We start from the raw sequence: 20451 nt of genomic DNA on the forward strand, positions 1-20451 counted from the left end.
TTCTAAAAAAAAAAAAGAAAAAAAAAAATTAACTTTATAACAAAATATAGGATAAATATAGCTTTTAAAGAAATAGGAAATCAAACTTCAAATATATAGCTTGGAAGGACGATTTAGATCTATCAATTGTAAAGTTGAAAAAATGTATCAATATATGAATTAATGAATTAACTTGCAATTAAGATTCAACTAGTTTGTTTTGTACGAGTTTATGTACACTACATAAAAAGTCAACATATGATGATTCACATCCAATTGCATCTTCAATTAGCAAATGTTTGAATCTTGCTTCATTCAATTCGGTGACACCTGAAACTAGCTTAATAGGGAGATGATTAGCAATATTTGAACGGTCCATCCTAATTTGATATATAATATTTGATAGTCTTGATGCTATAGTTGTATTATTAGATTCACTTATATTTATCGGTACTTCCAGAGTGTCTATATTTTCTTTTGTAATGAAGTCAACACTAAATATTTCACGAATTACATTTGAACTAACTTGTGATCCAATATATATATATATATTCACCCCATCTTCTAATATGTAAATTCCATCAGAAAAAACTCTTTCACCACTACAAGGAAGGCATGAGTTAAGCCAGAATCTTGTTAACTTTAAAGACATAGAAGAATTTGAATTTAACAATGTTAATTCATAGGGTAAACCCAATGATTCTAGCTGTTGTAATTCTGGAGTTCCAGTTAGTATCGAGTGATGAAATGAATATAGTCTTGGATACAAATGAGCACTAGTATATCCAACTGAGGCATATAAAAGAGTATGTAGCCCAACTATTTGTTCATCAAGAGAATATTCTAAAACAGTATTGAGAGGCATCAATGCAGGATTTTTAAATATAGATGAAGTATAAACAAGGACAAGCTTAAGAGAATCTGGGAGGATTAGTTGACCACTGGAAGAAGTATTTGCACAATTTTCTCTATATGCAAAGAGCATTTCAATTATTGAATTTAAGGTTTCTTGCCTCCATGACTTCAGTATTGATCCTGGAGATTGGTTTGATGCAAAAGTAAGGTTAGAAACGACAGAATTTGATGTATTAGTCAAGTCTCTCTGGCCTTTACTAATTATATGATGAGCTGCCATCCTTGTGTATAAATTAATCAAGGGTTCAACAGAAGCATATCTAAAAGCTGTCGTAATACTCGTAGTTACAGGTACTGATAATGTTAAAACCCTTAGCATGCGTTGTTTTTTGTTTTTACATGTATATAAGCATGCAGCTTGTAAATAGACAGTTTTAATCTGATCCAAGCTTTCTTCATGTCTGAGAGTGAATGCAATTGAAGTATGACTATCTATTTTAGGGATTTGAAATGCAGATAAGTCAGGAGTAGAACTTCCTGCAGTCCAAGGAGCATATATTTTACTAATTGCTATTCCACGAGAACACCTAAGCTTAAATGTGCAATCATAAGCTATAGGCTGAATCATAAAAATATTGTAAAGAGTTTGATATAAATCTTGATAATTCTTTGAAGCTGAAAAATTCGATAATAAGCGAATTTTACCACCTGTATGTTGAGGAATATAAGCCAAAGTACTACAAGATAAAATATTGCTTATTACCTTGCTTCCATCATATATAGTAGGAGATAAAATAAAAGATTCTACAGAAGTATTATTATTACGACAATATTGAATTATATTGTCAAGTTGTTGCATATTTTGAACAATATATCCTGAGACAAAACCACAAGAATATTTTAAACCCTTAGATGTTCTTCTTGGAGGTGATTTAGGTCCTGCAGTTATATCCTTAGTGTTAATTGAAGCAATCCCAATATTTGGAGCAGATGAACAAAATGTAAATATAGTCCCACCAGTATTTTTAGCAGCCATTATTTGGCTAGCTAAAGAAATAGCTGAAAAATATGCACTATAATTTGTAGAATGAGACTGAATTAACTCTGGAATTCGATCCAATATATCTGAAAGAAATTCAATATTTTCTCCTATAGGTATACTTAATTCTTGTACTGGACAAGGCATGAAAGGTTCTTGAATATCTGTAACAACACACATCCTAGTAGAAAATAGTCCGCACTTTGCAGAATTTGACGATATATCATATTTATCCAAATCCTCAAAATCCTTAAAATTACGTTTCTGTAAAGGAAATAACATCAGATCCTTAGAAAATAAAATCAAAGAAATGTGAATATCCGGGAATGAAGTAGTAAGTTGTGAAAAAAGGTACTTTAGACAATATAAAACCGTACCAGTTATCCCATATTGAACTGCTAATAATGAGGCTTCTATAACAAAGCAATAACTCGGTAAATCTGGGTTTATAGGAACTCCAAGACTTGCAGGGGCAAAGTAGTCTACAACACCATAACTTAATTCTGGGTAATTTTCATCTATTTGAGGTACATTACTGCATGTTTGAACCTGGTTTCTAAATTGAGATTGTAATACTCTTAAATAATCCAAAGGAATTTCAAATATATGACCACAAAAATTGCAAACACACTGATTTCCATCAGAGGAGACAGCTGTAAAAGAGTTAATATATGCTTTGCATCGTAAACATCTAACTGGATCTATATTTGAGGATGTATTAACAACTGGAATAGGTTCTGCAAAATCTGGTAAATGGGGGAATGGTTGAATTATTACTGAAAAAGGAAGTCTCATAGATTGCAAAATTGAATGTTGGCTTGGTATCTGATTTAAAGTTAAACGAAAAAAGTGACATGTAGAATTCCCTCTATCCAATATTTGAATAAATGGTTCATATAAAGATAAAGGAGGTAAAATATATTTGTCACTCTCATAAATCTTACATTCATCCTCAGTTATATTTCCATATGTTGGTCGAGGAATTTGGGCTGGATCAACTCTAGTCTGAACGGATTTTATTAATGTTGATACTTGGTTATATAAATCAGGGATTTGGTTACTCACATTATTTGATAACATAGATACAGATTGAGCATATGATAAATTTGAAGAACCAGATCCATAAGGTAATGACATACCTACAGATTGTTGTGTATAATTCTGAGAGTTTGCAAGATTTCTACTATTGTTTGTATCTAGCTGAGAATTACAATTTGATGTAGCAGTAATTTTCGAGTAATTAGTATTTTCACCAGATAAATTATAAGAAGGATGTGTTCCCATGCTATTTGTAGGGTGCATACTTTTATTGTTATAGTTTGTAGTTGTAGATAAAGAATTTACCATGTTGGCAGACTGTCCTGTTTGTGTAGTAGCTCCATACTCAGAGGAATTCATTAAGTTAGTATCTACATATTTATATTGAGTCGCTGTTCCATGTGACTGCATCACTGTTCCTGCAGAGTATCCACTATATTGAGTTGTTTGTTGGTTAACAGTTCTTAAAGTTGGAGATGAAGTACTACTCATGGGTTGAATATTTGAAGTATTTGGACCAACCTGACTATTTAGCTGTTGTGATGCTGAGTATGCTACATAATTTTGAGTCATTCTCATTATATACCAAGTCTCAGTAAAAAGAATAGAGGATGTCGAAACTATAGGGAATTCCCCCCATTCCCACTTCTTACAAAAAGAAAAATTAGGCGCTATATATTCAAAATATTCTAGAAAGCGGGATTTTAATAAAAAACTTGTATCAGACCTTATACTCTTAATATTGACTATACAGAACTTCATATTATTAGCTTTATTTATAAAAGATTTAATATTAAGTTTTGTTAATATAACTATTAGTAGTATATAGAAGTTGTTGGATTGTCTCTATTACAAAGCAATTTATAACTTTATTATATTATGTAATAATTACTAAGTCAAAGTGTAAAAATAAGAGTTTAAATATACCATTATAAAACTAATATATGATTTTGATAATGTTACAGTATATATTTTATAAATTATATTTATATAACTACCCCTAAGAAGTGTTAAATACGAGTATGTATACTAATATAATGTAACTTAATTGAATAATAGTTTCTAGGAATATATAGAAGTACTCTTTACAAATAACCATTATTATCTAAAAACAACTTATTATTAGTTGAAGTTAAAGTAATTAATATTTTGGAGTAAATTTTTTTATAAGTCTCATCAGAAACCACTGATTTATATTGAACTATAATGACATCTCTTAATGATATTTCTAGTACTTTATAATGTTATGGTTATTCTCTATGATAAAGTTTTATTTTATTATCTATAATATCCTACAGATAAATTCCAAACTATTACTTTGCTTTGAGATCTAAATAAGTAATATAGTAATATAGTAATACAAGAGTTGTCTAATTATGTTCACAAAAATTTATTTATTAAAAATCTAGATAATAATTTATTTAATACTAGTGATTACAAATAACTTTCAATGGAATTATATAAAATTATATTAACTTTATCTACTTTATATTAAATAAGTATTAAATAATTCTTACGAAATACATTCAATATTGTCAAGATACTACATTTATATTATTCAAAGTTAGGATATATTAAGGTTATAACAGAACATCTATGAGCAATATTAATATATCATCTTCTAGATAAATATTAAGAAAGAGACATTGAAGTTAATATAAGTAGATATATATTTGAAATTAACATAAAAAATTACTATTTAATGTATTATTACTAATAATATCAAGTAGTATAATGTCAAAATAGTAAAAAATATACAAATTATTTAATGTTAAAATTTTGCTAGTAGACCTCTTAATACAGGATATTCCAGTATTTGCAATTATTAAACTCGTCTCGTCTCACATGTATGCATGGCATAATACCAGGATTTCACAAATTATTTGTGGGGCAATTAAGTAATCGGGAATTTAAGCATAAAATATTTTTTGAAAATTAAGATTTTGACCTTCTAAATAATAATTTATTTTCAAATATTTTATGAAAAAAGAAAACTTCTTCAACGACGAGAATTCATGTTTAAATTCTTATGATAATAGGTATAAATCCATAATAAAGACTTCAGGGTTACCAGAAAAACTTGAGAAACATTTATCTAGTGAAAAAGACCGTGAGCTAGAATATTTGTATGAAGAAAATCGCCATTTATTATTAGAAGTAGCAAAATTAAGGCGAATAAATCAAGTATTAAATAAAGATGTGGTTAAGAAGAATGAAATAATTGATAATTTAGACTCTAATCTTGCTGAAGCTGAAGAACAATTAAAAATTGTGAAAAAAAGTCAGCGAAATCGCGAATTATTGAAAGAAACCTTACTTTTGCAGCCTAATGTTGGGATATCTAAAGATAAGTTAGAATCATGCGATGATACTAATACAACTAAATACGGGAATTTTAATACAGTTGATATAAAACCTAAATTAACTGCTACAAATGCTTCTAGACCTAAATCTAGTACTACATCAGTTGAAACAAGATTATTACAAAATGCATTGATAGAATCACTCCATGAACAGCAATGTGAGAGAAAAGCATATCAGGAACTGAAACATGAAATTGAGAAATTACAGAAGGAGGTATATATGATGCAGAATGATATAAATAGTACGAATAATTCTGTATTAGAGCAGTCTAATGTATTTGCAAGTAAAGTGAATGATGAAATAGAAAATCACAAGACAAGAAGCTCATTCACATCTTCAACTTCTTCTCAATCCTTAGCCCAAGAACTACTTGAGCCTATTTCTTCAGAATCTTTGAATAATAAAATTATACCACCAAGAAGTGTCCACTTATTAATGGGTGAAACCATAACTAATCGTAATTTGAAACCTGATATTAATATATCAGACTCTCAAGGGAAATCCGAAACCAGTAATTTATTCAAGAATGGAGTCCCAATTTTACCTGATAATTATTATTCTTCATTTCCTCCAACTACATATAATTCTTCAGCACCTTACTCCTTTGTAACAATGAATTCATCTGGTTCTTCCAACTATGTACCTCCAAGTATGAATATTTTTCCCTACTTTACAACTTCTATACCAAATAGATTTCCTAAACTTGGGTACTCCTTTGTTCCAACTTTAAATTATAGTCAACCAATAAATAAAAATTTTAATCAACTAAAATATCCAGTTCAGTCTTCAATATATCAGACTACAATACAATCTAACAATTGTCAATATACAGCAAAAGCTCCTTTAATAAGAAGATCTATTACTCCTTTTCAAACAAGATATGGAACCCATTCAAATTTCCAAATATATGATAACCTGCAAACTTTCTCATCCATAAATAATATACCATCTTCAAATCCACCCTTTTTATTTGCAGTGAATCAGTCAAATAATATGAATAATAATTACACTGTTCCTCATAATATTCCCACATCTTATAAACTAACACTTACACCAAGATTTAGGAGAAGAAACCACAAATCTCCTATCCCACCTAATAATAGGTATCACTCTTTTGATCCGATTAGAAGATGTGATACAGGGAATTTAAGAAACGAGAATATACACAACGCAAATTTTGGATCCGGAGATAGTGTAGATTCAGGATATATTAAATTCAAAGCTTCAATTGTACCTAGTACAGGATCCGTGACGTCTATAGAATCTAAGTACTCACCTTCAACAGTTGATTCTAGTTCAAGAGTGAGAGTGTCTCCTGGAATAAGCTCAGGCTACTGCCCTTGCAATGAAGCAAAATCATGCTATGAACATTTTCATTAAGTAGGAGATCTAAGTATTAAAACTCTGCTAGCTTTTTTTCTACAAATATTCTTGTGTGCCTAAAAATTCTAATATGTAGCCTAGTAAGACTATATATTTTTTAGTATATAATCGAAGGGTATACATTTTAGTTCACAATTCTTTCTTTAGTGATATTTATCTAAATATTGGTTGTATAGGTGATCTGTAATATTTAATAATTTTGAAATATAAACTATTTAGGTATATAATTTTGAGTTAATTTACATCCAACCTTTATTTAAATTTCCCAAAATCCCAATATTCCCTAATCCTCCAGATTTACTATCACTATAAGAATGATTTGCTAAGGCTGGGATCTCATTAGCGGAATTTTCAGTAATATTATGGGAAGGTCCATTATGTAAATTTCCTCCAGTTCCTGGTGTATTATTTCTTGCTACATCCGTCAGATACACTGTATCTAGTCTTTTCTCTAAATTCTCAACCTTATTTGTAAGATCTCTAACACATTGTATAAAAAAAGGCATTGCAGCATCTATGCATTTATATTTCCAAGCTAACTCCAAAATTACATCTGGTTTAAGATATTCATAACATGTATACAAACAAGCTATAAAGCTTTCTATATTTTTATGACTAAGTAAAAATTCCAATAAATTTTCAATTAATGATGTATCAGCACTTTTGTATGCTACAACTATTGCATCTTCAATTAGCATCTCCTTTTGACAAATTTCTAAAGCTTGCTGATAATCTGCATTTTTATGAAAAATTTTTACAGCTAGACGTCGAAAATCGTTTAATGGATGACTCTCTAACTTCCGAGATAAATCCGACTGATCATAATTGTCACATTCCATAATTAGCTTCTGTAGTTTATCTACATTTTCAGTATTCAAATACAAATCTATAAGTGCTTCATTTACAGCCAAGATATTTTCACTGCATACACTCTCCAGAAATTCTTGAATTAAAGCTACACTACCTACAGGATCTGTTGTAGTACCTGTTTTTCTGAAGTACTGCTGTATCAATCTTGTACATAAACTAGAAATGTCAAATCTAGAATTTATTGATGATGAATTGTATAAACTATTACTAGTATTTAGTGGAGTATCTGTTAAATTTGTACCCATATTCACTGAGCCTAAATTGCTATTATGGTTTGGTGTATTATTTAAGCTATTGACTAACCCACTATCATTTAATGTATTGTTTTTACTGATTGTACTCATAAGTAGATCATTTAAAAGTTCCGGATGTTTATCAAGATAGAATGTAATCGATTTATATAAGATATCTAAGTTACTTATATTTTGTAAAATAGAAATAAATTCATCTTTTTTCCAAGCGACATCTGCATGACTTATTATTGTTAAGACTGCCTGATCATATTCATGGTATTGTAAAAATAAATAAACTACTTCATTCCATAATTGGTATTGTTCACATATCCTAATTAATTTCGGGATATTAATACGTCCAGAATAATTTGAACAATAGTCCATCAATTTTTCCGGAGTATATTTTGCATATAATATTCCCAACTCTGTAAATAGGCTTCCATGTGCACGCTCAGTATTTTGTATAGCTCCTTCTAATAATGTTAATAATTCATCTGTCAAACCTTTATTTTCATATTCATTTACAACATCTTCGCAATAGTCTGGATACACAATAATATTTAAACCAGCCTGATGTGCCAAGTTATATTTGCCAATTTGCATACAAATTTGCAATAATTCCTTCCAAGTCTTCGGAGAATTAGCTTTCTTAGCAGATTCTAAGGCATTATTATATTCTTCTAATTGGATATAACATGTTGTTAAACGAGAATAATTTGGTATAGATTGATAGAATATTATTGAATATCTAAATAGACCTTCATCCATTAATCTATCTCCAATTTTTTGCAATTGTACTGTATTGATCCCTTGGAGGAAATTCTGCAATTCCTGAATCATGCCCAATTTTGACATGCAATAAGCTAATTCTGTATCAATTATAGGATCCTTCGAAATTCTCGAATCCTTCAATCTTCTAACCATTTGTAAATAGTTCATCAAATCTTGATAAGATTTATTTTTCAAACATACATCAATAGTTTCTTGATATCCCTTTGTATTTTCAGACCTAATATAACATTCTACAGCTTCTTTACATCTTCCAATATTTAAATACTGTCTTCCTAATAAAGACCATACACTGTTATCATTACAATAAACTGCAAAATCAAATGCATGGGATAAATCTATATTAGAATTCCGACTATCCTCATATTCCGAAGAATCGTTTCCTAAGTTGTCACTAGATTCAGTACTATCCTTCGGTACACCCCTTGCAATTTGTAAAAGAATTTCCATTGCTTCGATATTTAAGGAAAATTTCTTATATATTTGGAATGCTGATTTCAAAATGTTATGTTGAATTGCTATCTTAGCAACTTCTTTAGCATCATAATTATCTAATCTTAAAATATAATCATCAAGCCTTGATGGATCTACCTTAATTGCAGTCAATAATAATAAATTTTGTAAATTTTTATTTTGTGTAAACTCTACATTATTAATATGTAGTACAATCTTCTCTAATAGTTCCAATAGTGATGTAGGAATATCTGCATTAATAAAAGCTCTTATTGTACAACTAACTTCTTCTGCCTTATTAGAAAATTCTGGTAAAATAGAAGAAATGACTTGATCAATAATTAGTTGTCTGGATGAATCAAAGTGCTCATCACCTTCTAAATCTTCACTTTGTTTATTACCAGAACCTAACACTTTACTCCATAAACTCAAATCTTGACGTTCAACAAGATATCTTGCCAATAAACGATATAAATCATTTTTATAAGTAACTTGGATTATTTCATCATCACATAACCCCCATGCTTTTCTATATGCAATATAAGCCAAATAAGGATCACGATCCTCACAATAATCACCAATAAGTTTTGAATCATAATAAGGATTAGTTTTTAGAAAATTTTCGGGATCTCTATTCATATCAATGTAAATTTTCGCTAATGCATTATGAAGTGATGGATCTTGATAGCCTTCATGTACCCTCTCTTCTAACCAGGGTAATAAGAGTTTGAGCCTGTTTCTCTTTTCAGCCTGTTGAATCAGATCACTAAAAGAAAACGAAGACCCTAATGTCTTGATTTCTTGCAAAAGAGACTTAACCAAATTTTCAGACCCATCTAAATCTATTAATGTACCAATAACTAGCGGAGTTTGACTAGGATTTATTTTCAAAGTATAAACTTGAATATATTTATATAACGACATATGATACAAATAATTAATCAGATCTTCAACTCTATGATGCAAATCACAAACCCAAATTAGAGGACGTAAATCACTCATTTTCATATTTTTGAAATATTCAATAACTTGGTCAGGATCATATGATTGAGGAAAATCTCTACAAATCCTCTCAGCCTCCTGAACTTGACCAAGATTTATAGATGCTTCAATATATTTAAATATTACAAATGACTGAGAAGAAAAAGATTGTTGAATAGAAGTAGATTTATTATTTAAATGAGAATTTAAGTTATTCGTACTAATACTAGGACCAGTAGTTGTATTACCTATAATCCCTGAGGTTGCAGAATCTACCCCCCCTAAATATGCTGTTAAATTAGATCCAATTACATAATATATACCTTCCCATAAATTCTGTTGTTCAAATAAAGTAATGATATTTTCAATTCCAATATTGTCAATATTTTTAATGCAAACTTGTATCAAATTCTGTAATATTGAATTATTTATAGTATTTGTTAGTGATGTACCACTCGAATCAGATGTATTATTTGACATTAAACCTATCCCTGATCCATTATTAATATTACCACCTTGATTCCTACAAACTGAAAGTAGTTCCTTTAAACATTCAAAACGAGTATTAGAAGATAATTTCGATAAGTAATTTGCCAACCAATCACTATTTAAGCTTCCACAGGAAATACTCAAAATTCTTCTGATATCTCTCATATCAGTATAGTTTTCTAAGCATCGCTCAAATAATCCTGCTTTTTCACATAAACTAGCAATTGCATATTTATCATAATACGTATATACATCCATTTGAAATAAAGCCTCGGCAACTTGAGGAGCATAGAGAAGATTTAATTCAAATAACTTCGTCTGTAAGGCAGCATCCTCAGGTCGGTTAGTCTTTAAATAATCAAGTAAAATTGATGTAATTTCTTTATACTGCCCATGAGATATAAATATATCAACAATTGAAATTTTATCAATTGCTAATTCTAATCCATGTGGCAATATATTAGAATTTATACCACTAGTATTATTAGAAAAATTACTGACATTACCAGAATTTGTTATATTTGATGAATTTAAATTTGTAGCTGCATTTACACCTTCAGGTGTACATGGTAATAATATACGTCTTACAAATTCTACACATGCATTTATATTATTCAATATAAGTAAATTATTAAGTAAAGATCGGATATCTGTTGTTATTGTAGGCCAATTATCTTTATGTTGTAAAATAAAATTAATAATGTCATCGTAATTACCAATCTCAATATATGTATGTAGAATCTTCGTAGGATTTAGAGGAATACATTTACTAAATACCTTAAGAGCCAATGACTTATCCGTACATTGAGATAATAAAAGATCTCCTAGATCCTCACTTAATGTAAGCTTATCCTCATTAATAAGAATTCTTAAAAAAATTAGAGGAGAAGGAATAGAGAAATTTGGAGTAAGAGATACTGAACCGGCTGAAATAGCAGCTAGAAATGTAGAAATTGATTCAGAAAAAGAATTTGAAGATGAAGATGCAACCAGTGATAATGTGATATGAACAAGTTCTAAACTCTCAAATTGGTTTAATATATGATATTGTAGTAGACATATAAGATAATAAAGTAAAACTTTATTACTATTATCAAGCATCTTAAGACGATTTAGAGTTGCAGGGACTCTTAAATAATTGCTTTTATTTAACGCTACAACTCTAAATGCATTTACATAATCCATACGATTTAATGCTTCATTAAATATTCGTGTTGAGAAGTCTTCACTACCACTATATCCATACCGTCTTAACCATCTAATTATTCCTTGATTAGAGAATAAAGACGTATTAGATTGAATATATGATGAAATATTACTTGAATTCACCATTACATGTAAAACTAGACCTCGTCTATTAACTACACAAATCCCATGCGATCTACTTGGGGATCCAAGAAATACTGAATCTTGACAAATCTGACTAAAGTATAAAATACTTCCTGAAGATGGTTCTACAACATATAAAATTCCTCCTCTTGTTATTATAAAGATTACCCCAAAATAATTTGAAATATAACTGTAAATAGGAAAATCAAATATTCCATTATTTTCTCCTGGACCATGTACCCCAGGTACTTGTAGGTTGTTATAATTTAAATTAGAAGGTAATTCTACATTCATCTTAAAGGGAGTAGAACCTTCAGCTCTAGAAGTTGAAATATCCATTATATGTAACTTAGCATTTAATTGGTCTTGTTTTTTCTCAATAAAACATACAATACTAGTTGGATGAGTACTTATAAAATCATCTAAAATTATCTCTCCAAAACTACCAGAAAATCCCTCTAATAATTGCTGTTGCCTTTTTTCAGCTGAAAATAATTGAATTTGACCCTTTACTGAGACCCCACCTGAGTTACTACCTTGATTAGGTATTGCACATGGGGATAAACCCATTAGCATACACCATCTTTGATCACTGTTACACTGATATCCAACTATTTGAGTAGAGCTTTCAGCCAATTCACCAGCCCTTTCAAATATTTTTAAGGGAAGTGTGTTAGAACCTCCATTAATAGTCCAATGATATACTGCTTTATCTCCAATTATAGCCAATATTCTGGAATTTAACCAACGCCAATAAAGAATAGATTCGGGAAATACAAATGCTCCTAACTTTTCTTTACTTTCCAAATTAAAAATTTGAACAGTACATCCATTAACTTCACTTTGACCCCTTACGACAAGAATATTTTCTAGTGGATGAATCAACGCACTTTCTGCCTTCATTGGTTTTCTGTTTATATGTTTTGTTGAAGTATCTACAATAACTATCTGCGATCCACCATCTACACTGGTTTCCTTTACGCCAACATATTTATCTCCTTCTAAAGTTACACTACCAAAACGAAAACAAGATGAACCTATACCCAATTCTTCCAAATTTACTAATATATTTGCTGCTATCGGGACTCCTCCCTTCATGTGTATTACCATTAAGCTAATATATATTACAAATGTAAATTTCAAAGTTTAGCCTTTTTTTATTTTTATACCTCAATAGCTTAAATATATACACTTCCTATTAGAATTCTCTATACAGTTATTCGGTCAAATATACAATAGTTGGTTGGGGGTGCAAATGGCGGTACATTTTTCCCCCTCACTTCCTTGTGGATAAACTAAGGAACCTGAATGTGTAACATACAAGGTGAAACATAAAATTGTGGGGTTACTTCTAACTCTTTTTTTGTCTTTTTTCCTTCTTTTTCTTTAAGTATATAATATAATTGACAATATAACTAAGTGTACAATATTAGATACATACAGATACTAAAATGAAAAGAAGGACATCTCCTAGTCGTAAGCGAGCTAATGAATGGCCTAGTCTAACAGATGATGAAATTGAGGAAATTCGAAAAACGTTTAATCTATTTGATACAGATGGATCTGGTACAATAGATCCAAAGGAAATGAAGGCTGCTATGCAAAGTTTAGGTTTTGAAAGTCAGAATCCAACTATGTATCAGCTTATAGCAGATTTGGATAGAGATGGATCATCTGCTATTGATTTTGAGGAATTCCTTGATGCCATTGCATCTAAACTTGGTGACAAGGATAGCAGAGAAGGTATTCAAAAGATATTTGCCATGTTCGATGATGATAAAACCGGTAGTATTTCACTGAAGAATCTTAAGAGAGTTGCTCATGAACTAGGGGAAAATATGACTGATGATGAACTTAGGGAAATGATAGAAAGAGCTGATAGTAATGGTGATGGAGAGATAAGCTTTGAAGATTTCTATAGTATAATGACAAAAAAGACATTTATATAAAGCATCAATAAATTCTTATAAATAATATCAATACTGTAGTATTTTTGTTTTTTTTCTTTTATATTAGAAAATTATCACTTATTTATCTAATTCCATTGTTTCAAAGAAAAAAAAAAAAAAGACAAAAAATTACATCCAAAATATGTTACTTTTAATATTTTGAATTATTTTTTTTTTTAACTTATAATTCATCTTTGGCTTCAGTATAATTCATAAGAATATTGGGTACACCTTTCGTATTACTATTAGTACTATGAATCCATATATAAATGACTAATTTTACGATAATTGTCAAGATAGATACACCAAATATACAATATATAAAAATATTATTTGCTATAAAGTATCTATTTAAATAAATATTAGAAGCTGCATAAAATATTAGATAGCTTTCATCAAATTTTATACACCATAACATAGCTTTACTTGTGAGATATACAACACTAGTTATTGGAAATAATACAATTCCAATATTAAAGAGAATAGAATTAAGAGGTGTTTCATCTCTTCTTAAAAAGTGAAGTGGAAAACAAAAGCAAATCTTTTTACCAAACTGGGACCAACAGAAACAGGAACAAATACCCAAATATATAGGTAATATAAGTGATAATAAAATTAACCATGGAGTTACAAGAGGATTATTGGATGGAACAAAAGTCTCTGATATAACCATGGAAGTAATTAACATACATATCCATACTATTGTAAACAACAAACTTAAAATAAAACCAATAACTTTTATAGTAGTTAATACATAATTTTCACCTCTTTTTTTGAACCCTTTTTCGGTATTTTCAAAATATTCACTTAATGCTATTACTTCATTTCTATATTTATTAATTTTTTGTTGTAAAGACCTCTTTTCACTCCATCTTTTAAAAGAGTATGAATAACTTGAACTCAATTTATTATATTGTTCCTGTTTCTTAAGTATATTTTTCCCAACTTCTTTTAATTTCTCAGCTATAATAAATATTTCCATTTTTCTAGAATTATATTCTTCTAGAGTTAAAGGTATTACTCTATTAATAATAGATGAAAAGATAAGAGAAGGTGTAATAACCAATCCAATCCCTATAAATACAATATTAAAAATAAAACCTATAAATATCATCAATCCAGTAAATATTATAGGGAATGATATCATTGTTGTAAAAGATTGTTTGGAACATAAATCTGAAGAAAATTTTGCTATATTTGACACCTTTATACATATTGAATTTGATACAAATGAAAATGTAGCAAATCTAAAGGCTCCATAGCTTATTCCTAATAAAATACCATAAATAATTATGAATGGTAAAGTATATAAACATGTCATTAATAAAGGAGAATGTTTTATTAATCTTTCATCATGTTCTGATTCATAATAAAATATTGAGAATGGTAATAATAAGGCCATATATACTAAATTTAGACACAATATAATAAGGAATAAATTAGACATATTTACTGTTGAGGATGGTTCACCACCTAATGGTGGATTTTGATTCATTATATTTATAGATATTATTGAGTAATTAATCCATATTAATTGTAAGCCAAAGAGAGCAGATACCCTAGCAATTATTCCCTGTTTAGGACGATCTGATGAAGGAAAAGAATTTATTAGATAATTAAAGAACATTATAATCAAAGGTTAATAATGAAATTATATAGAGTAGAATATAAAATATGTCACTTTAAATATATGAAATTACTTAAAACATACCTTTTACATCTTCAGGATCTTCAAAAATATATAATAAACGTATATCTATTATTAAAACTATAATATTATAGATTAAAATAAAAAATACAAGTATTAGATCCATATATGATGAGACATGTAATGATATAACCCCTACTTCCCTGGATTAAAATCTATATGCAGTTCTATAATAGAAGCTAGAGTTCAATTAATATATCATTTAAAACCTTTAATTAGTCTTGTAAATATTACTTAAGCGCCATATATGTAAATATCAGGTATATGGTAATACTAAAAAATTAGGTATACCTTAATAAGGCGGGTTATACTTACACACATTAGTACACCAACTCTACAATAAAAGTGAAACATTAATGAGACTTAAGAAGAAAAAGGCTACAATAAATTTTGAAGATACATCTATAGAGGATAATTTAGTTAATTTCGATAATAATTTGGATATAAGAAGAGATGAGTTGAGTATTATAAGGGAAAATATAGAAATTAGTGATATAGAACCCTCAAATATTACAGATAAATCAAATATTGATATATATAATAATAAAGGAACTTTGTATTCTATTAGTTTAGAAAATTGGATGAATATTGAAGGCCCTCTTGTATATGTTTTTGAGAATAATGTAAATATTATAGCTGGTTTAAATGGTAGTGGTAAAAGTAGTGTTGTATGTGGAATAGCGATTGGGCTTGGTTATGATACAAATATTTTAGCGAGAGGGCATTTATTAGCTTCTTATATACGTAATGGATGTAAATATTCTAGATTGAGGTTAATTTTGAATAAAGATAAAGGTCAGAGAGTAACTATAGATCGTACTTTAACCTTATCAAATAATAATGAAGTAAGAACTTTATGGAAATTAGATGGATTAAAGTGCAATGAAAAAGATATAACTACTTTAAGAAAGGAAATGAATATACAATTAGATAATATGATATCATTTTTAGCTCAACAAAGAGTAAGTCAATTTGCAACTCAGTCTAGTCAGTATATTTTTAAGGAAACTATAAGAGCACTATCAGAAGAATCAAATAATAATAATAATAATAATAATATAAATGATATAAATGATATAAATATAGATAATTTAACATTTTTTTATAATAAATTTCTTGATATAACAAAAAATTCACAATCTTTAAGGTCAAACTTATATGGGAAAGAAACTAAGTTAGTTCAAATAAAGAATGAAATATTGAAGGCAGAACAAAATGAAGTAAATTATATTAGATACATTTACTGTAAGATGGCAATGGAATTAATTAAAATATTTGAGATATTAATTGAAGGAACTAAAGAAAAGGAGTGTTTAAAGGATAATTTTTCTATAATAGAGGAAAAAAAAAAAGATAGGGAAGTTTTAGAAAAAGATATAAACTCTGAAATTAATAAGATTGATGAATTATTGTCAGAACAGAAAAAATATGAAGAAAAATATAATGATATTATTAAAGATATTGAAAATAATAAATTAAATAGTATTATTAAACAGTCTCATAATAGAATAAAAGATATAATTAAGGAGACAAGAGAAAAAATTGAAGATCCGGAATTATCTTTGGAAGCTTATTATAGAAAGATAAAGGATATTGAATGTCTTATTAAGGGGATAGATGAAGAAGTTGATAAATATGAAGAATCATTAAATAACAACTGGATTTTAAAATGGAAAAATATTGGATTGTCACTACTTAGGGATGAACAGGATAGATTTTTATTAGATGAAGGGGAGGAACTAAAAATAAAAATAGGCAAAGAAATAAGTCAAATTTCATCTGAAATATCTCTATATGAAAGAAATATTAGGGAAAATAACCATTTAAAAAGTAAGCTGATTCAAAGAAAAAGTTATTTGGAAGAGGAAAGGATCAAAAATATAAATGATAATAGAGGAAATAAAGATTTAGATAATCAACTAAGAATATATTTAGATAATGTTAAACAATCAGCATTATCTAATTTAAGACGTCAAAATATAATGAGGTATTTTTCAATGAACAAAAATATATCTGACGAATTATATGCTATAAATTCATCTAATATATCTCCAAAAGGACCTGTTTATGGCCCAATAGGTAGTTATATATTATTAAAAGATCGATCTGTTCAATCAGCAGTAGAATCATTTTTGCAGCAATTCCATTACTATTTTATATCAGAAAAATCAGATGTTCAGTTATTAACAAGCAATTATAACTTAAATGTACTTACATTAGCTAAATTTTCACAACCAATATATCCTGAAGTAGATGAAGATCTAAAAAATATTGGTGTAAATGGATTTATTCATCAATATATTATAATAAAAGACGAATCTATAAAAAGTATTCTTTTCCAAATAGCACCACAACTTTTTTTATGTGCCATTATTGATTTATCTAACAATAATAATTACAATGAACCAGAATCAGGTAAAGAGTTTAATAATAGAAATAAGGTTATTAATTTGAATGAGGATAAAATATTATATAAATTATCTGAATGGCTAAAGAATAAATATGGAAATATTAATCCTAGAATATATCAAAATGTACAACTATTAATTTTAAATGATATTGTTAAGAAAGAATTTAATGATAATAATATAATTAATCGAGATAATTATACAAATCCAAATATTGGAAAATTTGGGACTTTATATAAATTGATATCATCACTATATAATACGGGATCTAAGACAATCTCTTCAAATAATTTAGATGAACCAATGAATACAGTCTTATTATTAGAAGAATATGAGAAATATAACTCGAATAAAGGTCAAAATAAAGATAAATATAATGATATGGAAGAATTTGTAGAAATAAATAACCAGATTTCAAAAATAAATGAGGATACTGAGCAGAAACAGAAAAAGTGTGATCATTTAAGAATGGAATACAACAAAAAAAGAGAAATATTAAATATTTTGATAGAATGTTTAGTAAATATCCCATCTATTTATAAAAATATTCTCAAAATAAAAAATTTAAAGATTAAGTATCAAAATGACCTTAAGAAATTAAATAATTCAATAAAACCTGACAAATCCAGAATATTGAGTAAAAATAAAGAATCAATATGCTATTCGATATTTGGAAATAAAAGTGTGGAATTTTCTGGAGACGTTCATTACAACGAAATTAATAATGAAAGACCTATATACAAGGAATTACTTAATATATCAAAAATATTGGAAGATATTGCAAATATACAATTTAGAGAACTAATAGATATAAAAAAGAAAATTAGTGAGATATCGAATTCAATCACATCTTTAAATAGTAGTAATAAATTAAAAAGTGATGAGTTGCAAAAATTAAATAGAATAATAGAACTAAATGAAATTGAATATAATAAAATTAAGGATTTATTAAGTAAGATGAAACTAGATTTAAGAAATCACTATGCTCAATTTTATTCATTATTTTATCAATATTATACCAGAATTCAGAGGAAATCTAAAGATTTAAATTTAGAGCAATTACCTCCTTATTACTATTTACCAACAGAAAACGAAAATAGTAATAATGAAAACTTCGAAGCACTATATAAAATTCCTGGGATGGAGAATATTCTTAGATTAATAGATGAAGAAACGAACAATGAGATATTCTACAGTAACCTTGCAACTGATTTTACTCCTAATCAAAATATCATTCCACAATGCTATATTGAGATAATAAAGCAAGTATGTACAGAATTTCAATTATTATCTAATTTATCAGATAATATAGAATATATATTTGATATTAAATATTGTAATAAAGATATTTATAATAAGTATGGAATATCTCAAAAACAAGCTAGAAGAATAAGTAACAGACTAAAGACCACTAATTATATGTATGTTAGTAATAATAAAAATCCTAATGCCAATAATGAACCTAATTCAAATAATAAACGAGATCATAACTATAATATACTTGATATATTACTGCCAAAATCTAAATATCAAGATAAATATACTGATATTCTAAATACTATTTTAAAATTAGAATATAATACCCATGATACTAACCTCGAAAGGCTTAATAATTTACAAAATGAATATGAAATATTAAATTTAGAGAAGGATACATTACAGAAGAAAATTAATGAATTTGAGAATTATATATTTAAATATTCTAAGAAATGGTTACTTAATTTAAATATTATACAAAGTGTACTAAATGATCGTTTTTTTATTTTCATGAATTTCATAAATGAAGGACATTCAGGCAAAGTTATTATACCATTTTATGAAAGATTTAAATACAAAGATCTTGACTTTTTGGATGAAATATCAACTTCTTGTGCATACTCTGAAAAAGATACAACTAATTGTATGGAAAGTGATAATTCAAAATATAACTTAGAAAAAAAAAGAGAATTCTATGATATATTTATTAATAACTTTGAAAAGGATCATTGTATAAATATTTTAGTAAAATTTGGTGTAGATGAAGAATTTAGACTATTTTCATCAGGTTCTATCTCTGGAGGAGAACAATCATTATGTACAATACTATATATATTAGCATTACAAGTAAGTTTCATAAGGATTTCACGCAAAGTTATACAGATTTATATTTTAATATATCTAATATAATGGATAGATTACTGTATGCGATTATTTTATAAATAAAAGTTATTCTATATAACTCTTTTATTTTAGGGTTTGTGTAGAAGTAATTCTTTTACTTTATATGATGAAATAAATCAAGGTTTAGATAATTCCAGAGAACTAAAATTAATGGAATTATTAAATATACTTTCATGTGAAGAAAAAATTAAAGAATTATTTCAAAATAAGAAAGAAAAATTAGGATCTTTTGATAAGTATAATCAAATGATTATAGGAACTAAAATTAATCAAATTATTATTATTACACCACATTTACTACCAGGAATTATGTTTAAAAATTTTTCTATACATTTTGTTTTAAATGGTCCTGGTTTTTATATTAAAGGGTAATAATAACTAAAATTGATAAGAGAAACAAAACTTATGAGTATTACTGGATTTG

At 27.7% G+C, this 20451-nt stretch overlaps 6 protein-coding genes across 6 annotated transcripts; 3 read left to right on the top strand and 3 right to left on the bottom strand.

Annotated features, from left to right (window-relative positions):
• Positions 1-178: 178 nt before the first annotated feature.
• cand_021960 (SEC23 SEC24 zinc finger domain-containing protein) lies at positions 179-3490 on the bottom strand (the record flags this gene model as incomplete). Its single annotated transcript, XM_067212426.1, has 1 exon — positions 179-3490. The coding sequence occupies one exon, from the start codon at positions 3488-3490 to the stop codon at positions 179-181; it is 3312 nt and encodes a 1103-aa protein (XP_067068915.1).
• A 1401-nt stretch (positions 3491-4891) lies between these two features.
• On the top strand, positions 4892-6655 carry cand_021970 (uncharacterized protein; the record flags this gene model as incomplete). The annotated part of the gene is made up of 1 exon (XM_067212427.1): positions 4892-6655. The coding sequence occupies one exon, from the start codon at positions 4892-4894 to the stop codon at positions 6653-6655; it is 1764 nt and encodes a 587-aa protein (XP_067068916.1).
• Positions 6656-6897: 242 nt separating this feature from the next.
• Positions 6898-12912, bottom strand: cand_021980 (clathrin heavy chain 1; the record flags this gene model as incomplete). Its single annotated transcript, XM_067212428.1, has 1 exon — positions 6898-12912. One exon carries the CDS (start codon positions 12910-12912, stop codon positions 6898-6900), a length of 6015 nt encoding a protein of 2004 aa, XP_067068917.1.
• Positions 12913-13253: 341 nt separating this feature from the next.
• cand_021990 (centrin protein) lies at positions 13254-13751 on the top strand (the record flags this gene model as incomplete). The annotated part of the gene is made up of 1 exon (XM_067212429.1): positions 13254-13751. The coding sequence occupies one exon, from the start codon at positions 13254-13256 to the stop codon at positions 13749-13751; it is 498 nt and encodes a 165-aa protein (XP_067068918.1).
• Positions 13752-13932: 181 nt separating this feature from the next.
• Positions 13933-15565, bottom strand: cand_022000 (uncharacterized protein; the record flags this gene model as incomplete). Its single annotated transcript, XM_067212430.1, is given in 4 exon segments — positions 13933-14825; positions 14853-15020; positions 15033-15338; positions 15463-15565. 4 exon segments carry the CDS (start codon positions 15563-15565, stop codon positions 13933-13935), a joined length of 1470 nt encoding a protein of 489 aa, XP_067068919.1.
• Positions 15566-15815: 250 nt separating this feature from the next.
• On the top strand, positions 15816-20399 carry cand_022010 (uncharacterized protein; the record flags this gene model as incomplete). Its single annotated transcript, XM_067212431.1, has 2 exons — positions 15816-19970; positions 20100-20399. 2 exons carry the CDS (start codon positions 15816-15818, stop codon positions 20397-20399), a joined length of 4455 nt encoding a protein of 1484 aa, XP_067068920.1.
• Between the last annotated feature and the right edge of the window lie 52 nt (positions 20400-20451).

The sequence above is a fragment of the Cryptosporidium andersoni genome (assembly GCF_001865355.1).
Source record: "Cryptosporidium andersoni isolate 30847 chromosome Unknown contig_59, whole genome shotgun sequence".
In the NCBI taxonomy this organism is placed as follows: domain Eukaryota; phylum Apicomplexa; class Conoidasida; order Eucoccidiorida; family Cryptosporidiidae; genus Cryptosporidium; species Cryptosporidium andersoni.